Below are 19,687 nucleotides of genomic sequence, written 5' to 3' on the forward strand. Positions count from 1 at the left end.
GAATCAGTTCATAAAGGCAGTATGCCTACTTTTGTCACTTCCAGGGAAGGAATGAATTGCTGCATTCTCTACAAAATGAGTAATCTCTGCATTGCTTTCCTATCTGGATCAGATTTTTGCATTTATTTTATATGTACCAATACATGATTGTACATGTACAGAGATATGCTACATAATTTAATTAATGTACAGAATCGCTTTTCCAACACTTTATAAGTGATATTAAAAAATCTAGTCTAACAGCAACGCTAGAAATAGTTAAAAATCAGTATTTAATAATTTATCAAAAAAGATAATTAGTGCTTCAGTAGGAAGTTCACATCCTAAAATTGAAATAAACATAACTGATGATCTTGAATGCATCCTTCTGAATCCTGCCTGTAACTTCCTACAAAATTTTTTATCTAAGATATAGTCTTAGAAATTTGACCAAATTTCAGTTTTGGAAACCAGACAGAAATGCAAATACAGAATTTAGGATTAACGACACATACAACTATATAATGCTGATCTGATACATCGGAAATCAGAATATGGAAGATCCTTCAGGAGTCCAGCAACTGAACCAGGCACAATACTAAAACAACAGTCTCAGGTTTTAGACTTGGCATGTAAAGGAACCATGTCTGAACTTGCAATGGAACTGTAGAATTAACTCTTCACAGGGATTGTAAATTATACCCTTTGGAAAAAGATGAGACAATTTCCCAGAGCAGGATTTGCACTCAGTGACAGGTCAAAACCTTCCAAGTCTCTTACCTTTTGGTGGAAAGTAGGACTTGCTTTCTGCTTTGTGAGGCCAGTCTACTACCAAAGGCCCAAATCGTCTGAAGCTAGCAGTAATTTCATCTAAAACCAGGTATAACAGTTGCAATTAAAATAAATGACATAACTCAATGAAAAAGTACTATCAAGCAAAGATCTTTGTTTCTAGCAAAAGTTGATATATCATGGGAAAAAGGGAACAAAATTTCCAACTTCTATGAACAAGAAACTTAAATAGAAACATTTTCCAATGCATTAATATTTACGCAATATATTTCTGGTGATTTATGTTTGTTATTTATTCCTCAGTAACAGGAGAATTGCAGAAACATACGGGCAACTAAAGGCAGTGGTGAAAATTGCCTTTACTTCCTTAAATTCAGAATCTGGTTTGAATGCAATGAAAACAACTTACAGTTTAGTGATATACAGTTCAGAGTTTTGTAGATAGATACTCATATAAGAAGTACCACCACAATTAACATGCTAGCAGTTTCCAGCAGAAACCATGCACAGATCAGGCAAAGAAACTTAAAATTGCCTATTTAGAGGTGCTTCTAACATAACCATGAATAGTCCTGTTGAAAGATCTACTACACCCCCTGCACAACCCTGTGATGTCTATCACAGCCACTCCTTCCTGTCACTGACTGTAAGAACCTTGGCCATAAGGAAAAAATTAAACCACTCTAAACTCTACAGGAGCAATAACTCATCAAACACAAATATGCTCCATTTCCTTCCGTCGCACCCTGCCATCAGCATATAAACAGGCAGGAAAGAAAGAAAATATATATTGTCTTTGTTTAGCATTTTTATTAAAAGACAACAGTACACATTTGAATTAGAAGGTGAAGTACATAAAAAAACCCTGAAGTATATTAAAATAAATGCCTTAGTACATTGCAGGAGAGCATCACAAAGAAGATGAAACCAAAATATGGTCTTTCCATGTCTGAAAATTAACCACAGTCAGCTTATTTGGTTTGCAAGTTATTCTAGGATTACTTGCAAATCAACCTTGTAAAGGGACTTCTCTTTACATTACAAAGCTAGCATGTAATTTACATTTATCTGCACAGGAGAAACCTAATATTAAACAGCATGATTTCTTCAAATCAGCACTATTATACAAAGCAATTCCAATTGCATCACATAACAATCTGAGCTTCTGTGGTACATTGTATGTTCAATGCATCACAGAGTGCTCTGCCACTTGACCTTCCTCTGCCTTAGTTTCTGTATTTACGAACAGGAATAATATTAACCTTTCTAAACCACTTCTGAGGTCTTCAGGTAATAGCAAAATAAAATTTGAAATTCAATTACTAATAGAAGTTTTCTATGAATAGAGAATAAAGCAGGCACAGACAGAGGACACTGTGAAGGGCTAAGATGTATTTGAAAAGAATACGCAAGGTAAGCAGGAGTACAAATTCCAGGCATCCCATGCAACTCTATAATCCACAAGTGCAGAATCGGAACTAAACTGATTAAAACTAAACTAAACTAAAACTAAATCAAAACCAAAAGAGATGAATGACATCAAATGATATTAAGCTCAACATATCCATCAGCTCTTATAAAATATAAATACAGTTGTAGCCTTTTACACCACAACATTATTTTTCTGGGTGGATTATTTCTACTACTTCATTTAGGTTTTCCAAAATTTCTCTCTCCCTCCAAACTTAGTTTGCTTAGTTTTCAGGCAGCTCACCTTCATCAATATCTGGTGGAAGACCTCCAACAAACACTTTCCGAGAAAAACGTTCAATTCGTTCTCCATTCTGATGAGCTGAATAGCAGGTAGGTGAATTCAAGACTCCAACTTGATCACTATGACCATCGTCCAGCAACCCATCATCTATTGGGAAGAGGGAAGAACGGCCTTAAAAAGAAAAGATAATAATATAGATTAAAATAATTTTGTGGCAGTACATGGTTATGTAATTTTAGGGAATGAGAGACTAGCAGTCTGGAAAGTAAAAATGAAAATACCAAGATATTAGAAAAGTACACATTAGTTTAAAGAAAAATTAAGAAAATTAAAAATGTATTAAACTTCAAAAAGGAAACTGAAGATTGCAGGCTGACATCACTGTAAGCATAATATTTCATACTACTTTATATTGTAGTTACTCTGCTGTATCCAGTAGGAAAGTAGCAATTTGTTTTTTAAATAAAATGTCTTATGAAGAGATCATATTAAGGGCTGCTTAGTGAGTTTCATTACTCTGCCTTTGGTTTAGCTTCAAGTTAAATTGATAACTTCCATCACCTGAATGACTACTGCATACCTAACAATCTTACACTGTAATTGAACAGAGGGAAACAGAAAAAACATGTACACAGAAGTTTCAAATAGGTATGTTTTCTCTTCTCTTTTAAAGGTATCTGATGCTGATAAGGTAAGAAGAGATTTAATTTCTAAAAAAGCAAAAGAGAATTTTAATAAATATGCAAAATATAACACTTGAAAAATGAGTCACAGTGCTGATTTATCCTTCTCGCTCTCAAATTTACCCCAAGTTTGGAGGGAAGCCTTGTGGTGGTTCCTAATATGTAGCAATCTGCAGTAAGATTATAGTTACCCTGAAAGGCAAGTGTAAAACCTGAGAAGTTCAGAGGATGGCTTTGCAAATGGAAACGGATGAAAACAGATGTACAGATGGCAATGGGGAGTGAAAACATGGTAATTCTGTCCCATTTATTTCCCCCCTATTTCATATGTACAAATTCAGGATATGCACCTTAGCTTATTCAAACTTTCACTGCTTCAGATTAGGAACATAAAGATTAACGACAGTTGTAAATTCAGAAGTCAGTCTTTTAACTGCAAAAAGCCCAAAAATAAACACTTCTGTAAAGCAAAATAAATACCCCACATTGCCATTTCTTCTGAAGTACAATTTCTCCTGTTTCTCTCTCACTCATTTTTTAAATAATTACTAAGTAATTCAACTGCTTTCCAAAAACAAACAAGCAACCAAAACCAAGAAACAACCTAGCGCACTTTTGGAAAACAAGATAATTTTCCATCTTAACTAGTCAACTTCTTCCAGGTTCACCCACTGCAAATCCATACACGCAGGAACAGTAGGTCCCTGAGAGCTGAGTCTGCAGTACCTTAGCTGTGAGCCATACTGCAGCCTGTAACTTTTATCCCCTCTCAGGGGAATACTACCAGGAAAGCCCTGTAGGAATATCTGCAGATATCGTGCTGATCAGCTAGGGGTGAGAGCAGCATGAAAGCCATTCACTTCCAGAAGACCACCTGAGAATCAAGTGCTTAAGGACGAGGCTGGAGAACAGACTGGAAACATCATGACCTATGTTGTGGTAATGCCTAATGACCCTGATTGGGTATCTAAATCCATAATAAAAATATAGTACATCAAAAATATCAAATGAAAACACAAGGTGATAGAAAACAACCAAACATAATAAAATGTCACGAGGATCACAAAATAAAAGCAGGACCACAGGACTGTACTAAGTAACAAAGACTGTAACTACAACATCTTTATTGTGACATTTCGCATTTTTGTCTTAAGTAGCCATCTGATGGAGAGGAGTACAGCAAATGCAGAAAGCTGTAGCAGGCTCCTCCTTTCCACTAAGAATGGTGATATGTCTGAGAATATGACTAGCAGGGAGCAAGTGATGGCATCCTTGCTTGCTATCATACGGATGCATTTCAACAGCTAGAGAACAGATCAGTTGAGTGCCTTTCAAAGTGGAAGCATGTAGCTGGTGCTCAATGGGGCAGAAAAGTGAGGAAGCAAGGGAGAAACAGAAAGTTAACACAGTTGGAAAAAACAGCCAGGCAGATTCTTCTTGAAAATCATCTATTTAGACATAAGAGGAGCCACATCATGCTACGAAGACTGCAGCAGCTGAGTAATGTGGATATGAGTTTCAGTTATGAATAAGAATGATCAGATCTTAAAGATGTATACGAAGAAGTGGTAAGATTTGGTTACACAATCAAGAAAGGGGGATATAACAACAGATTCCTGAATTACTGATGTGAATGATGGAGAAGATGGAGCTGTTATCATCTCCATAGACAGTGAAAGGAAAAAGTGGCTGAAGGAAGAAATAAGACTGAAATTGGAGGAACTCACAGGAAACTGTAAAAGTGGAAATTTTAAGATTTTCACTAACATATGAGAATTATTTTTAACATCTTAAGCCTAAAATTTATCTGGATTATCTTTATAAAAAGCACATAGATTTGCTTTTTGCCTCTGCAAGTCTCTATACTACAGGAAAAAGAAACTTAAGTGACTTAAAAACATACCAGTTTTAATAAACTTGTCGGCATTAGAATATTGCCACAAAGCATTTAAGTGTGTAGGGTTTTTTTCCAGTTTCTGTTCTGTTCTTTAAAAAACAATACACAATTTATACTTAAGGAAGGTGTCTCTTCAGACCATGAAAATGTGGTGTTTCTCTAGGGGTACTTCTTAGACAATTCCAACTTACAATATATACAAGTATATAGAGGGAAAAATAAAGAATAATCCTCAGAATAATTTGGTTTTTACCACAGACCAATGTTAAAATCTGAGAACAATGAGAATCTAAGGCTCTCTTCCCAGTACAAATTAAACCATCAGAACATGTTCTGAAGTGATACTGAAGAGATCAGCTATACTTTAATGTGGGTACAGGTTTGCCAAAAGCACTGTAGCTCCTCAGAGAGCTAAGATGACATAGAGGACAACGGATTAACGCATTTAGAGTAACATGCTCTATGTGACTCGTAATACTTTCTTCTTACTCCTCTTCACTGTTAAATGTCTCTCGGATGAAGAGAGCAAACAGGTAATTTGTTAGGCTTTCACATCTCTCCCAATGACTGAATTAAAAGGATAAACCCTTTCAAACACTCGTTTCTTTTTGGCTTATGACAGTGAAAAGAATTAAGGAGAATCTTCCAGGAATTATCAAAACATGATTGTATTGTTACACGCATTGACCATGATCTAGATCATGATTCCTCTATACATTAGGGCTACCAAGCCAACAGTTATAAACCAATGCAGAGATCAAGAGACACATGAACTTATGTGTATGTTGTGAATACTGGAAGCCATCAAAGATCTTGATGTTTTTCCTGCATGCTTTACAAGGTCTTTGTATCAACTACAGGTCACATCCTCATATAGTTAAATCAGTATAGCTTTTCCAAGGTCAGTGTGAGCATATCTTGGCTTACACTACAAAACTCTGTTTACTATTTCTAAGAGTTGTCTACTAGATTTCTTGCTAAGTTTATGAAAGGCTTTTAGTTTTTACTCTGTACACTATCACTTCTACAGAAGCAAAAGAAGATGAGTTAGAAGAACAACTAGCAAACTGTATACTTTTAAAGGGGGAAACAATTGCAAGCAGTAGCCATTAGCATGAACTAAATTATGATTAGAACTACAGCGTTTTAACTGATTAAAAGAATTTGTAATTCAAACTCCAAAAAGAGATCAATCCAGACTGCACCCCTCCTTCCATCACACCCTCCATCTTCCCCAAACTAAGAAAACATGCAGATAAGCATTTATAATCAACAATCTGGATTAATTAATCGTAATGATCAGTAACAGCTCAATCAGAATTAATTGTACTGTAACAAACAGAAGTGAATTACCTCGTCTTCGCCCATAACTCCTTGCTGCATGCAAACAAAGGACAAATTGTAAAATGTCACATAACTTTATCATGCCCACATATTAAAATATTTAAGATAAAAAGAACTATGTGGGTAAGCGATAAGTAAAAATCTGCATCGGTACTTGCTACTGATAATTGTAGATGAGAATGCATTAAAGTCTCACTTAAATACCATACTATTTTACTACTAAATTGACGTTAGCACCAGCTTTAAAAAACATACTTTAAAATATTTCAACGTGTCTTCATATTTGATCTTAACTTCATGTTAATTACAGATGCATAAATTACGGTAACTTTGTAATTCATCCTCACAAATGTGATTCATATCTTACACAAGTATCTAAATAACACATAGGGTGCTGAAATTGTAAAAAAGTAAAATATTACTTTGAAAAGCATATAGCAAACGTTACATTAATCACAGAAACATCCTGTTCCATGGAACAGTTTGTACAGTCCTTCGCAGTGACAATACAAATGCTATAAGCTGTGACCTTCGTTTTTCATGAAAAGACCTAGCAGAAAATTAACCGCAAGGTTTTGTTTGAAACAAAAGACTCCTTGTGGTAGCAAATCAGGGCACAAGTCACAAGAAATAGCATTGTATCAAAAACACTGCACAAAGGCAAAGCAACGATTTCTGACAGACTGCAAGTAAATCCAAGATTTTCCTGACTTTTGAATTTTGCAAGATTGCTAAAGAGATCATGCTTATAGCTACAGTTCAGAAGACCATACTGATTTTTTCTCTGCCTGAAGGCTAGGAAACTAAAAATAGACAAGATTACTAATACAAAAACTATTAAGCTGCATGTAATTTCTTAGTTACGTTTCCACAAAGTATTTTCAATTCCTGTTTCACAGACTTTGTATCTGAGAAAGATTAATCATTACAGCATTGTAGTTAAATATCCAAATAGAAAACATGACTGTAAACCATAATGTTATAGCAACATTTACGAACAAAGATTACTGTGTCTCAGCATTACTGTCCTGATTTTACTAGGACTTCACACGTACATCTCTCCCAAAAAGCAACCGTGGTTCTGGAACACTGAAGTACAGGCAGCCTCATAAACTCAGTGATTTGTAAATGTCATTCACTGTTCTGTTCTCATATTACTAAACGCACATATCCTGGTATCTCCCATTTGCATGGGGTTTTTAAAAATTTTTAGTAAGTATAATTTTTTTTTCTTTTTTATCTTCATCCCTTCCTACTAGGAATTCAGTGGATCGCTTATGGAATTCTGAAAAACTCTCTCCTTGTTTTTCTCCCTTAACTGTTGATTTGTTACAGAACAGTCATCATATTTCTACCCAACTTGCATTGAACTCTACTTTATTTTCCTTCATCTGAAAGAATTACTACTGATGAGAATGGTCTTTTGCTTAAAGTTTTTTAGATCTTCCAAATTTCTACTAGTAAAGCCAAAACAGAAAAGCCCACTTTCCGAAAGAGACTTGGGTATTTAACCAAGGGGAAACACCTAAACTCAGATTTCCCACACCAAAACAGAATCCACAAAACATAATGTATTCTTCCATGTGATTAGTTCTCTGCTACATGGGCAGACTAATGCCAACCTTCAGACTTGTTTTCCTCTGAAGTCAGGCACTTAGGAGACACGCAGTTCTATGTCAGTGTTGCAGCATGTACGAATCTCTTCTGACTCTTGGCCAAAGTAACTCCCACATAGCATTAGCAGTAGCGTCACTAAGCCCTCGTCTAACCCCCCGCGTGCCTTTTTTTTTTTTTTTTCCCACAAATAAAACTACAGGGGAAGTTCAAGTGCATCACATCGGTGGCAATAACTGCAGTGCCATGCTCCCTCTCAAATAATAATATACAAATGCGTATTAATAAGCATATTTTGGCACGAGCCTTGGTAATTTTTCTTCTCTTCTGCCACTTCCGCTCCTTTCTGTCCACCAAACCAGCTCAGCTATTTTCTTATATTATCACAGTAAGACAAGCTGATATGCATAAAAATATTTTGTTACAGAACACCTGAACTGTTTATCTATGTGCATGTAAAAATAAACAACAGTAATTTTAAGGAGAAACACAAAAGGGTTATTAAAATGCTAAAAAAACCCCAATGCAATTCAACTTAAAAGGGTAGTTGCTGCAAGATTTTATATATATGGAAATTGGAATGATGTACCAAAGTTATCCGTGTATTCTTTGCTTCAGCAAAACAATGAAATCAGAGAAAATGGGAAAATAACCATACTTGATGTGGTCACATTATTTACTTTACTTGTATGGCAAACCCTGTTCCCTGATATTTATGTCTTATCCATTTAGATTGCAAACTAGTTTGGGCAGGGACCTTCTGCTTACTTTGCATCTAGAAAAATGTGATCCCATTCTTAGACAATCTGTAGGCACTGCTGCAATAAATGTGATCATTAACATCAAAATGTACGGTTTTGCAAAACTTGTGATTTCTTCCTATTTTTATCCTGACTTTAAGATTATAGTAGTTATATTATAGATAAGTTGTTTCAGTAACAGTAACTATAAAGTCTTACTGTTACTAAAAATATGTTAAAGCAAACATATCCTATCTTCATGAAACCAGTATTTTAATCTCTCCACATTACATATATATATAAACTTTCTTTCAAAGGCCAGATACTACTTGTGAAAACATTTACACTGAATCAAACTTTTAGTACATTGTAAGCAATGAGATTATTCATTCTGAAGATATTAGATCCAATCAGAAATATTTCTGTATTTATTAAAATAACATGCATGTTTTACACCTTTCAGAGCACATATGCTTACAGAGCATGTGGTCTGTATAAGTATAAACATTATATATATTTAATTATAGATTTAGCTATATAGGTTTTTTTATATATGTATTTAATATATACATCTACATAATTAGTACATATGTTTAGATAAATAATTGCAGAGGAGACAGCCCTTTGGGAAAGGCCAGACACTGTAGGCAAATAATGGATTTACAATAACGCAAAAAGGAGAGATTAAACTCCTTCCTTCCTGAACTTGTTCAAAGAATAAGTCATACAGAAATATTTTTCTATCTTTTAGTCTATAAATCTGGATATCTTAATTAGCCAAAAACTCTGAAAGATTTCAAATGAGTTAGAAAGTACAAGAGATACACTTTTTTTCCTAGAAAATATAAATTAGGCAACACATGCAAGAAGTATAATGATGGCCAATAAAAATGAAGTCCAATAACCTTGGAACCTTCCAACATTAAGAGTGCCATATATACAACAAAAACATTCCCTTACAGTTAAAACCTTCTGTTTCTATATCCCTGAAGTTGCATACTAATAAGGCTTAAACCTGTCAAAAAAAAAAATACCCCCTTTCTGCAACTTAAATCAGCTCAGAGACAGAAGTAAATACACTTTTTGTGCATGTTTATCTACCATCAAGACAATATAAATGTAATTTTGTACATTATGTGAGCAAGGCTATCACACAGATAGTAAATGTATCATTTCTATTTTATTCAGACACGTATTTCAAATATAGAGATCAAATATGTACATACTGAAATAACTCAACTGAACAACTGAGCTGAATTAAAAATATTATGCTGTACAACCGGAAAAACTACTAGGCAAGCTTCCTATATTCAAAGATAACTATGAAATTTATGATAGCAAGTAAGATAAAAACTATTTGTTCTTAACATTCATGACTTAATGATCAAATGGTGACAAATGAAGTAATGAAGTCTTTTTCATTAATACTTGTCATTTAAAGAAATCCATAAACAATTACGTCAACAATTTCCCAAGAGTCTAGACTAAAGGAGGAGGTGTCTAATTCTCATTTTATTTTATTGGATTTGGGTGCCTAAATAAAGATTTCTTTAGAAATCACATCTTTAACGATTTTAAGGCTGAAAGAGATTGTTATGACCATTCAAGTTTGGCATGCCTAACAGACTACAGAACCTCATTTAGCAATTCCAGTAAAGGAAGTTTAATAACTTCTGTTTGAAGTAAACCACCTTTTTTTAGAAGCACATCCAGCTGAAGTATCTTTAAGATGCAAAGTCTAATACTCCCTTGCCAAACTAACCAAATGGTGAATTGTTTCAAGAGCCATTAAAATGCATTAAAACTATAAAAGGGGGAAAAACACCCTACACTTCAACAGATTGGACTCTTGCATTATTACTTGCTACAGAAATGTTCTACGTTGACAATTAAAGATGTACTCAGGTAAACCCATTCTAAAGTATCTTTCTTTGACTTTTGAGAGATAACAGTCATTAAAAATGCATTGCTTTTTTTACATCTTGAGCTGAAACAGACATATAATTATCAGGTATATAATTTATTAAAACACATAAATCAGCTTTCCTTTAGTCCATTTCATTAATTTAAATAATGAAAACTGTAAATATTAATACTAGGTACAGTTCAGTAAGCACACTTTAAATGAGATGGAAAAGATCTATCATTTAAGAAGAGGAAAAACTAGCTAAAAATAAGTTTTATCTGGAAGTGCTTAGTCTTAAAACGGTTGAGGAATTCCAGCCTGGCTCATGTCAGAACCTTACTGGGATTCAGAGACCAGTCCACTAAAATCCTGTGAGGGTTATGATCTAGTGTGAAGTATTAGTGCGCACACAGATGGGCCCAAGATCCTTAAAAATGTTGGTGCTTTTCTTTCATGAAGGTCTGGTATTCCTGCTCCTCCCCGTAGCAACTACAACACTTACTGAGAAAGTAAGGGACAAGTATGAGTCTCTGGATTACCAACTCTCCTCTTCCCTATTCCTCCCTCTGAGGCACCAATTACAGGGATATAGGGAAACATTAGCTTGAATCCACTTAAGCAGAGAAGCAAACTTAAGCCTACAACTTTATCAGCAAGTGTCCAAGCTGTAATTCTCATTAACACACGTTTCGAGGACACCCCTCAATTCTTGCTAAGAAAGAAAGGTTGTGCAGAGCCTGAGCAGCTGGAGATGCCCAGCAGCTGTTCCCAGTGCTTCTGCTCTCGAGCTGTAAGGAGCTGCAGTTTATGCACTCCAACTTGAGGTGGCTCTGAATGGTTTATGTGATTGCACTGGACTGCACACTGATAGGTGCATCGGAGTTGCTAGGTACATGGTAGAGACCTTAGGTGTCTAAACCAAGGCTCTGAATTAAATTCTAAAGGGCACAGCTAAAAATTAGGTGTTGCAGCACCTGTCTTTCAGATACTCAAATTATTATTTTTATCTCACCTACTGAAGGTTGGAAATAATATTGCAGCTTTTAAAGAGGACAGCAGTTGCATTATGGGCTAACTTCCAAACTGCAGTGGAAACCCCACCAGCATTAGTAACAAACCAAGATATTCTTCAGTGCACATTCTAGCTCTGTGGTAAGATTTTCAGGATAGACTGGTACCACAGAGATGCATTTTTCCAGTATCTGTGATAATAGTAAAACCCTATTTTCTTAGATATTCCATAGAGTAACAATGCTTCCCACATGCTCTTTTAGCACGCAAAACTAAAAAGAGAAACTCACCATTCTACATACTGAAACAAACTAATTTAAAAATATTAATTTCTTACACTGATTGCAATGAAATATTTCACAGTTGCTCATAAAATGGCTTAGTTTTAATACCTTCCCATCGAACACTTCATTATAAATCAGCAGATAACAACAATTGCACATATACCACCTCAATAAACCAGCTTGCAGAATAGATCTTACAGTTGGAGTTAAATACAGAAAGTTAACTGTTGTAAAGGTTGTAACATCAAGCACATTGATACTCAACGTAACTTCTGACCAGGAATCAGGATTATGGCCTGTGTGGGCTAAACATTAATTTTATTTCAATAGTTAAGTAGCTATTTTCGCTTTTCAAAACACTCCATTATCTTAAAGAACTAAATACCAAAGGACCTAATTCTTCAAATGTCTGTTATGCAATATTTTCCTTTACTGGATATAAAGCTAAACATGAATTTCCTTAAAATTTTAAACATTTACTCAGTGTTACACAAGGGAATTAGATATTTTTTACATTTTATATCCGTTTGCACAAGTGTAAATGATTGTGCAAAAGAGTAAGGCAATTACTCCACAGTACCACAAACCCGAAATAAACTATTCTGACTGTATTTTTTAATAATTGGGTCTTTACTGGTAACATTTAGACCTATCAAGTCAATGACAAATGTGTACTTGCTTTGTGTACAATAGCTTCCACTTTTTCTGATCTAGAGAAGCTGTGGTATTATAGCTCTAATTTTTCCCAATGTAGAAAACATTTGTGTGCAAAACCCCTGATTTATTATTGACTTAGATGGATTACCAAGCTCTGCTTCCTTCTTTAGCCTTGAACAAAGGCTAAAGTTCATGCCTTCACTGAGTAGCAGATGTTCATGAAGTTTGACCTACTGGGAGAGGAACGTGAACATGAACTCTTAACTTCAGCATATTTCGCAGTTAGAAACATATTTGACAACGCCAGTTCCAAAAACCGCAATAAAAATAAAATGGTATTTTACATAAGTGTAATAGAAAGTATCTAGTTCACCCTTTCTTTACACGAGAGAGAAAACCGCGCCTTTCTGGCCTTCTTATTTTTCTAATTCCTGTTTCTGTAGAACAGATTTCTAGCAGATCTTTGGAGAACATACCACTGGTTTGCTTGAGAACAAAAAATAATAGTGCATCTTTACGAGTATTTCAGATTTCAAATAAGCTAGATATAATGAAAGGCTGTTGCAAGATTAGCTCTTGCAATTCAACTCTGAAAAATGGCAACAGTCCCATCAGTGTTAAAGACTAGAGGCAAGTAATTCAATAACAGAATATAATAGTATAATTTTATACCAACATGTCAGATTTAAGCTAAGCTAGAGATAATTAGAAACTGTTATAAGATTAGCACTTACCATTTAACATCAGAAGATTGTCAGTCCCTGGATGTGGATAACTCAAGCGACCTTAAAAGAAAACAAAAACCAAAGAACAAAACAAAACAAATGCAGAGGTTTTAGCTATTATGCTAGAAAAAATAATGAAGAATCACTGCTTAGCATTTAAATATAAACTTTATTTCCAGTTTGCCTAAGGGAAATAAAGAGCTAATATTTAACTCCAAGCACATTAACCAACAATACCCTTGACCCAAGTTAAAGCTGACAAGAACAGACTTCTTAACCTTAATTCTCTGGTCATAAGATCTGCAATGTGCTTTGGGATCAGCTCCAATAGGATAAAGCCACTTTTTGTTTCATGACACCCAGAAATAGTGCTGACTGCTTTAGTCTTCTCTTTCATAGTGACTGTGAATAACTGTACTATGCAGATTGCTTAACAGAGTGGCATTTCTACAGTTCAGAGCTTCTCTACTGAATCCATTTAAGAAAAATCATGTTAATAGGAATTAAGGCATTACAATTTTATTAACCAATTTATGACTGTATCTTGGTGTATTACATATAACCACTGTATGTAATATTTTTCAGTAAGTCCGGCAAAACTAGAGTACTGGTTTAGCTGCAGAAATAACAAAATTAAAGAGCATGATAGATAATATTTTCAGCATTTTATATTGAGTAAAAATTATATGAAAACCTCATACCCTGACATTAGAATTTTTCAAGTATTGCATTTTACTGCATTGGTGGCATGTTACACTTCAATAGTTAAACGAATGGTTTAAAATGCACAGCTGAAGTTTCTGTTCACTACGAATTCCTTTTTATTAAAGGAGACGTTTTCTGTTTACAGGAAGCAGTAAACATACCAGTAGTGCACACTGACCTAGAGAGACATTTACAATAGCTGCTGTGTTTGGAAGAAGTGTGCTTTAATGTGCAAAAAACTACATTTCCATCTATCTTGCTATTAAAACATGCTTGCTTATAATCTGTAAGCATATGTAAAAAAATACTGTAACTTAAATATTTAAATCTTTTGGAGGAAATGAGAATGTTTGTGGAGGCATAAAGAAGAATCTAGTCTGGAAGCAATGGGTCTTTAGAACTCACACAGGTTTAAAGGGAAATATATATGCAGATGGTTTGCAAGACGTGAGTAAGGCACTATCACACCCTAATAATGCTCATTCTTTCCAAAAAAGAAACACAGGGAAAAAAGGACCAAAAAAGGAAAGAAAACCAAATCAGCAATCTATATGGGGTTTTTCCCCCCCCCTACTGCTGGTAAACCCATGTGACTAAGCCGCAAGTCTGGAAATTTCTTGAAATAGTAGTTCTGTGTCCCAAGGGACACCTTTGGGGTTAAAGAAAAACTTCTTTTTTTTTCTGAAAATCTTTAAGTAATAAGGTTTAATTTTTGCTCTTCCCCTCTAGGAACCCAACATGTTAATTTTCTACGAAAAACTATAGAAAAAATATATGTTATGAACTTTTACACTCAAAACTTCAAAATAGCAAGATTAAGATCATTTAGGATATTTTATTCAGCCTTATTTTTTACAGGCAATGTGGCAAAAAGATTTTTATACAGCCATGTACTATCTCTCTTCCTACAGATTTCATTATTATAAGAATGGATGCTATCAGAACACCTACAGATTAGGTAGGAAGTCTCTGCTTTGCAATTTGAAGGCGTGGAGAAAGTGGTGAAGGGCAAGCCCAGCCTCCTGGAAAAGCGCAGATGAATGCCACCCAAAAGGACTCTGCTGTCTTCTTCAAGTTGTACAGAATTTTTTGAGCAGGCTTAGGCAAGATAAAACAGAAATCTTTTGCAGGAGCCTCTGTCTTCATGTTCCTTATCTTCAACACGTCCAGCTTTAACATACAAGCCAATTTTTATGTCATGCTGAACATTTACAGCTGTATCTAATGTTTATCGGAACTATAAATATTCTGCCCTTCTAGCAATGCACGCTGGTGTAACAGGAAAATAATCAGGAACAGGGCATCCTTATGTTGCCATCTGGGAGCTGCCACTGGTTTGCTCAGCCTGGTGTGTAACAAGTCACTTTGCTTTACTTATTAGTTCTCTGGTCTATAATGGTAATATTAATTTGCCTAACAGCAAGGATTTTACAAGATTATTTACTTTCACCATCATGTTTATATACAGTGCTGTAGAAATACTTGCAATAATATGAGCTGTATCTTGCAAATCAGAATGCTGTATCTATCTAGTATAACAATAGAAATTGTGGGAAATGATTATTTCATCTTGAGCCTCCTTGAGTCTGTGGTGACAGTTTTTCTCCCTGTCCGTATACATTTATCTTCTTTTCCTATTCAGTCAGGGAGACAAAATAGACTTTTCTTTATGCAATTACTACAGAAAAAGAGGTCAGATTTAAGGCCTAGGAGAGAGAAGCCCACCAGTGTCAACACCTGGAGAGGAAAGTTTAGAAGACAGTAAATTCTGGGTTTACAACTCTGGGTTTGCATTCTTTTCCTTTTTTCCCCCTAAAGCTTCACAAATAAGCTGCAGCTGAAACATAGGTGACTAAGTGAAAAAGTTGAAATAATAAAGCACTACTTCTCTTTAAGTAGTGCGGAGACAGTGCACTAAGGAGCTAGACCCACTACTACTGCAGGGTAAAACCTATCCTAACACAAAGCAACCCAATCTTGCTGCGTTACGGAGATGAATTTGCTAGCTCAGATAATGAATTATTTGAGGGTTAGAGTGGAAAATGAGTAACAGAGTATTCAGTATGTGTGCAGGTGTACTGATATTTCTTTTAATTCTTATTTACATGGTTATTTCAATGAAATCATACTTTGTATTACTGCATTCTAGTGAACTGAATACTTGTGTTTACTACCCTGTCTGGCACTTGGACTTACAACCTTAAAAACATTTTTAACATAGGTTTGCTTACTTTTTTGAAATACAATTACTGCTATTTAATTCATTAATTTAGGTTCTTATCCCTCAGATTAACCTGTTGAAGCAAAATGCAGTGTTTCTGGCTGTCCACCTGAATTTAATGCTACACATAAATTCAGAATACTTCATGCATGGAACTGGGTGCAAGATCAGTTTTATTCAGAGCTCAGATTACACTATTTTTTAACAGATTATTCTAACTAAATGGGCATACAATATTAAACCTCATTTAAAATATCAGTATATAAAATACAGAAGATGGGAGTACCATCTTAAAACAATTTACTTTGATTTTATCACGCTTCTTTCTATTCAGCTATTTTCACTGCATGTTGTTTGATGCATTTAAAAAGAAAGTACCATTTTAAGAACTGTCCTCACCACAAATCCTATCTAATCCCATCCTACTTCAATGTCAGTAATCTAGAATCGTATAAACTGTTCAATAGATATTCTAGTGATTCCAGTGGCCTCCGCCTGCTTAAAAAAGAAATTTTACTAAAATATAAAGATGTTTTACTAATTTAAAATCAACTACAAATTGTTTAGAGAATAGCTAATATTTAAATAATAGATACATTCCATTCCTGAGAAATGAAAAGTAATCACTTTGCTGTCTACAGAACTTAGCTCCACAGCATCCAAAATTAGTAATGTGCTGCTATCTGCACAAATACAATACCTAGTATTACAGTACTGTATTATAAAGTATCATGTTATAGAAATTTTCCCTGTGCAAACCTGAACTTGCAACCTCATCATGTTATTGCTAATTAATAATTTTCACGTATTCAAAATAGTATTGCTGAGGAGAAGCAGGTATGTTTGACATTTCTTATGCGACTAGAGTTCCACTAAATTTAGCCCCCTCTTCCATATCTAAATGGGATTAATGTTAACAGAACTGCCTGGTATGTATTTCTCACAATGTACTCTTCTGTAAAGACAGAAAAAAATGAAAAGCTTGCAGATACATTTTGGTGGGCCAGTTTATCCACTAAATCCAGTTAAAAGACTTGTTAATCCAAACAACGAGGAAAGAGTAACAAACTTGGTTTTAGCGACATTTCTGTAATCTCATGTTACTAATATGGGCAACGGAAATTAAAAATTTTTTGTAAGCTGCTTCTGAGTGTACAGATGTTGTTGTGCTTACTCACTTTTCATTTTAAGACAAATTAATATCTACTTTTGGAAATGCATACTTTCTATTCCTGTTTAACGAAACTGTTGGAGGGATCTCCATATATTAAAACATTTGGGATAGATTTAAATATAACAACCACTTTAAACGTTGCTGACTCACAGTTTCACGAGTTTGATACTTCATGTCTACTCCTTCTGCCCCTGCCCCCCCCCCCCCGCAAAGTCGTAAATGGTTGAATAAAAGACTGAGAATCACCAATTCCTTTCCCATCTTCCTTTTTTTCAAGACATCTGGCGAGAAGAGAAAAAGCTTCCAAGTTAAGCTTTTCCCAAACTACTTCAACAGACCAGTGATTGGCTGAGGATTGCAGCAGTTTCACAAAGCTCTGTTTTTGAATCAGCGTAAAGACAACAGCACAAGCTCATGTTTGGACAACACCTAGTTACAGAAAGCCTAGATACTACACTTTGAAACGCTTGTGTAAGAATTATGTAAGTCATAATGAGGCCAAATGTGTTCTCTCTGATAGTTGATGTATTTAGGCAAATGAGTCTACCAGTCTTAAATACATTCTTTTATCATAAAAAGTTTCCATGACAGAAAGAGGAAACAATCTGTATGTACAATTTCAAAGCCTTTTATATGACTAAGAGTGAAGTTTTTTCTTCCACACTTTTTTTTTGTTCAGCCCCAAACACTTTTTTCTAAGCACAATTTTAATTACTCTAGGAAGCAATTGCATAATTTTAAACCTTAGAGCTTCATAACACAAAACATAAACCAAAGGTTTTTGAAAACAAAACTAATCATATGCAAAGAAAAAAATGTTCTTTCTGTACTGTGTTGCTGAGTCACCAGTGCTCTTCCTTTTACTTTACTGAGCATGTGCCAGGAAGTCGCTTTTAAAAAGAAAGATGTGTACAGCTGAAAAGCTCAACTAAATCAATCTAAGGGGAAAATAAAACCAAGAAAAAGCAAGACAGACTTCAAAGTGCATCCAGTTATTTTCCCCCACTGATAAGCCAAATAATAGTGTTTTACTTTCATTACTAGCTATAAAAAAAAAGTGTAAATTTCCTAAAAAAATTTGTTTTGCAAAAAAAAAAAAAAAAAGCAATATAAAGTTAATATTCCTTCTTGTTACTCCCACTAATACAGCTATGGCTAATTCAAGTTCAGTTCTGCCTTACATCTAGCTCGCAGAACTGTAAGAGAGTTGGTGAGGAAACAGAAACAAATTGTAAATTGAGTACAGTATCAAAACTCTTGCCTTACAAAAGACAAGCCCTTAAATTACATGGAAATTACCATAGTCTTTAATAGAAAGATGTTTAAACCAGTAGATAATAAATTCCCTTAAATCACCTGCTTCTCAATTCTAATACATATTCCATGCAAAATATAACCATTTCTCCTAAGTTTTCTTTTCATGAACTGTTTTAGCCCAAATGTATTTGCTTTTTTGTTTCTGAAATGTCTAGAATCCAAGTTTTCTACATCTTGACATCAAGAAACATGGCTATTTGGGGGAGCAGAAGGGGAAAAATGCTCAAGTACACAAGAGGTATGTCTGGAAAAGACTTATACTACCAATACTCATGTATTACAATATACCAATATTGTAATTCTTCTCTCAAAATATTTTTAAGGGCTATTAGAAGAATAAAAAGGATATTTAACAACAATGATGTAAAAATGAATTAATTTAACTCTTACTAATTTTAACTTCAGTCTATATTCTATTGATTGGATGGGGTAATCTTAAACATTACTTAATGTCTTATTATGAAACGCATTTCAAGAAAGCTGCATGGGAAAGATTAGTTTTAATATGATCGGTATTTCTGCTGCAATGACTAGTGAAGTCAAGCATCTACTCCCTATTAACCTACCTTCAAAAAATATCTTACTGAAAGCTAAAAATTACTTCTTTATTTTGATCATGTCTCTAGTAATGACTAAACTTTGTCTAAGTGAAGATGAAACTATTCATCTATAAACAAATTTTTGGCAGGCATAAACTTAGTTTTCAGTTAATCATATTTGAAATAAAGTTTTTTCAAGTTCATGAAAGCAAAAGGGGTGAAATTTAACTTCCTTCTAAAATGGATCTTGAAAGGCAAAACTTAAAGCTGTGAGCTAGTACACACAGTGTCTGTTCTGCGTTGTGCAAAATCTGAGACAAGATGCTTAGTCATACTCCAGATAGTGTAAGCAGCTAAATCTGAAACACGTGCTTAACATTCCAAG

General features: G+C 34.6%; 1 protein-coding gene across 3 annotated transcripts in view; it reads right to left on the reverse strand.

Annotated features, from left to right (window-relative positions):
• The window catches only part of CPEB2 (cytoplasmic polyadenylation element binding protein 2), a 55,287-nt gene that overhangs the window by 17,598 nt on the left and 18,002 nt on the right, over positions 1–19,687 (reverse strand). For 2 of the 3 annotated variants that reach the window (XM_075752464.1, XM_075752466.1), the window contains exons 4-7: positions 13,356–13,406; positions 6,419–6,442; positions 2,486–2,656; positions 760–849 (exon numbers count right to left, since the gene is read on the reverse strand). In XM_075752464.1, the coding sequence (XP_075608579.1) occupies positions 760–849; positions 2,486–2,656; positions 6,419–6,442; positions 13,356–13,406 (336 nt within the window). The remainder of the gene's footprint in view (positions 1–759; positions 850–2,485; positions 2,657–6,418; positions 6,443–13,355; positions 13,407–19,687) is intronic. The other variant, XM_075752465.1, reaches the window with a different exon arrangement.

This window comes from Balearica regulorum, chromosome 4, assembly GCF_011004875.1.
Source record: "Balearica regulorum gibbericeps isolate bBalReg1 chromosome 4, bBalReg1.pri, whole genome shotgun sequence".
NCBI classification, from domain to species: Eukaryota; Metazoa; Chordata; class Aves; order Gruiformes; family Gruidae; genus Balearica; species Balearica regulorum.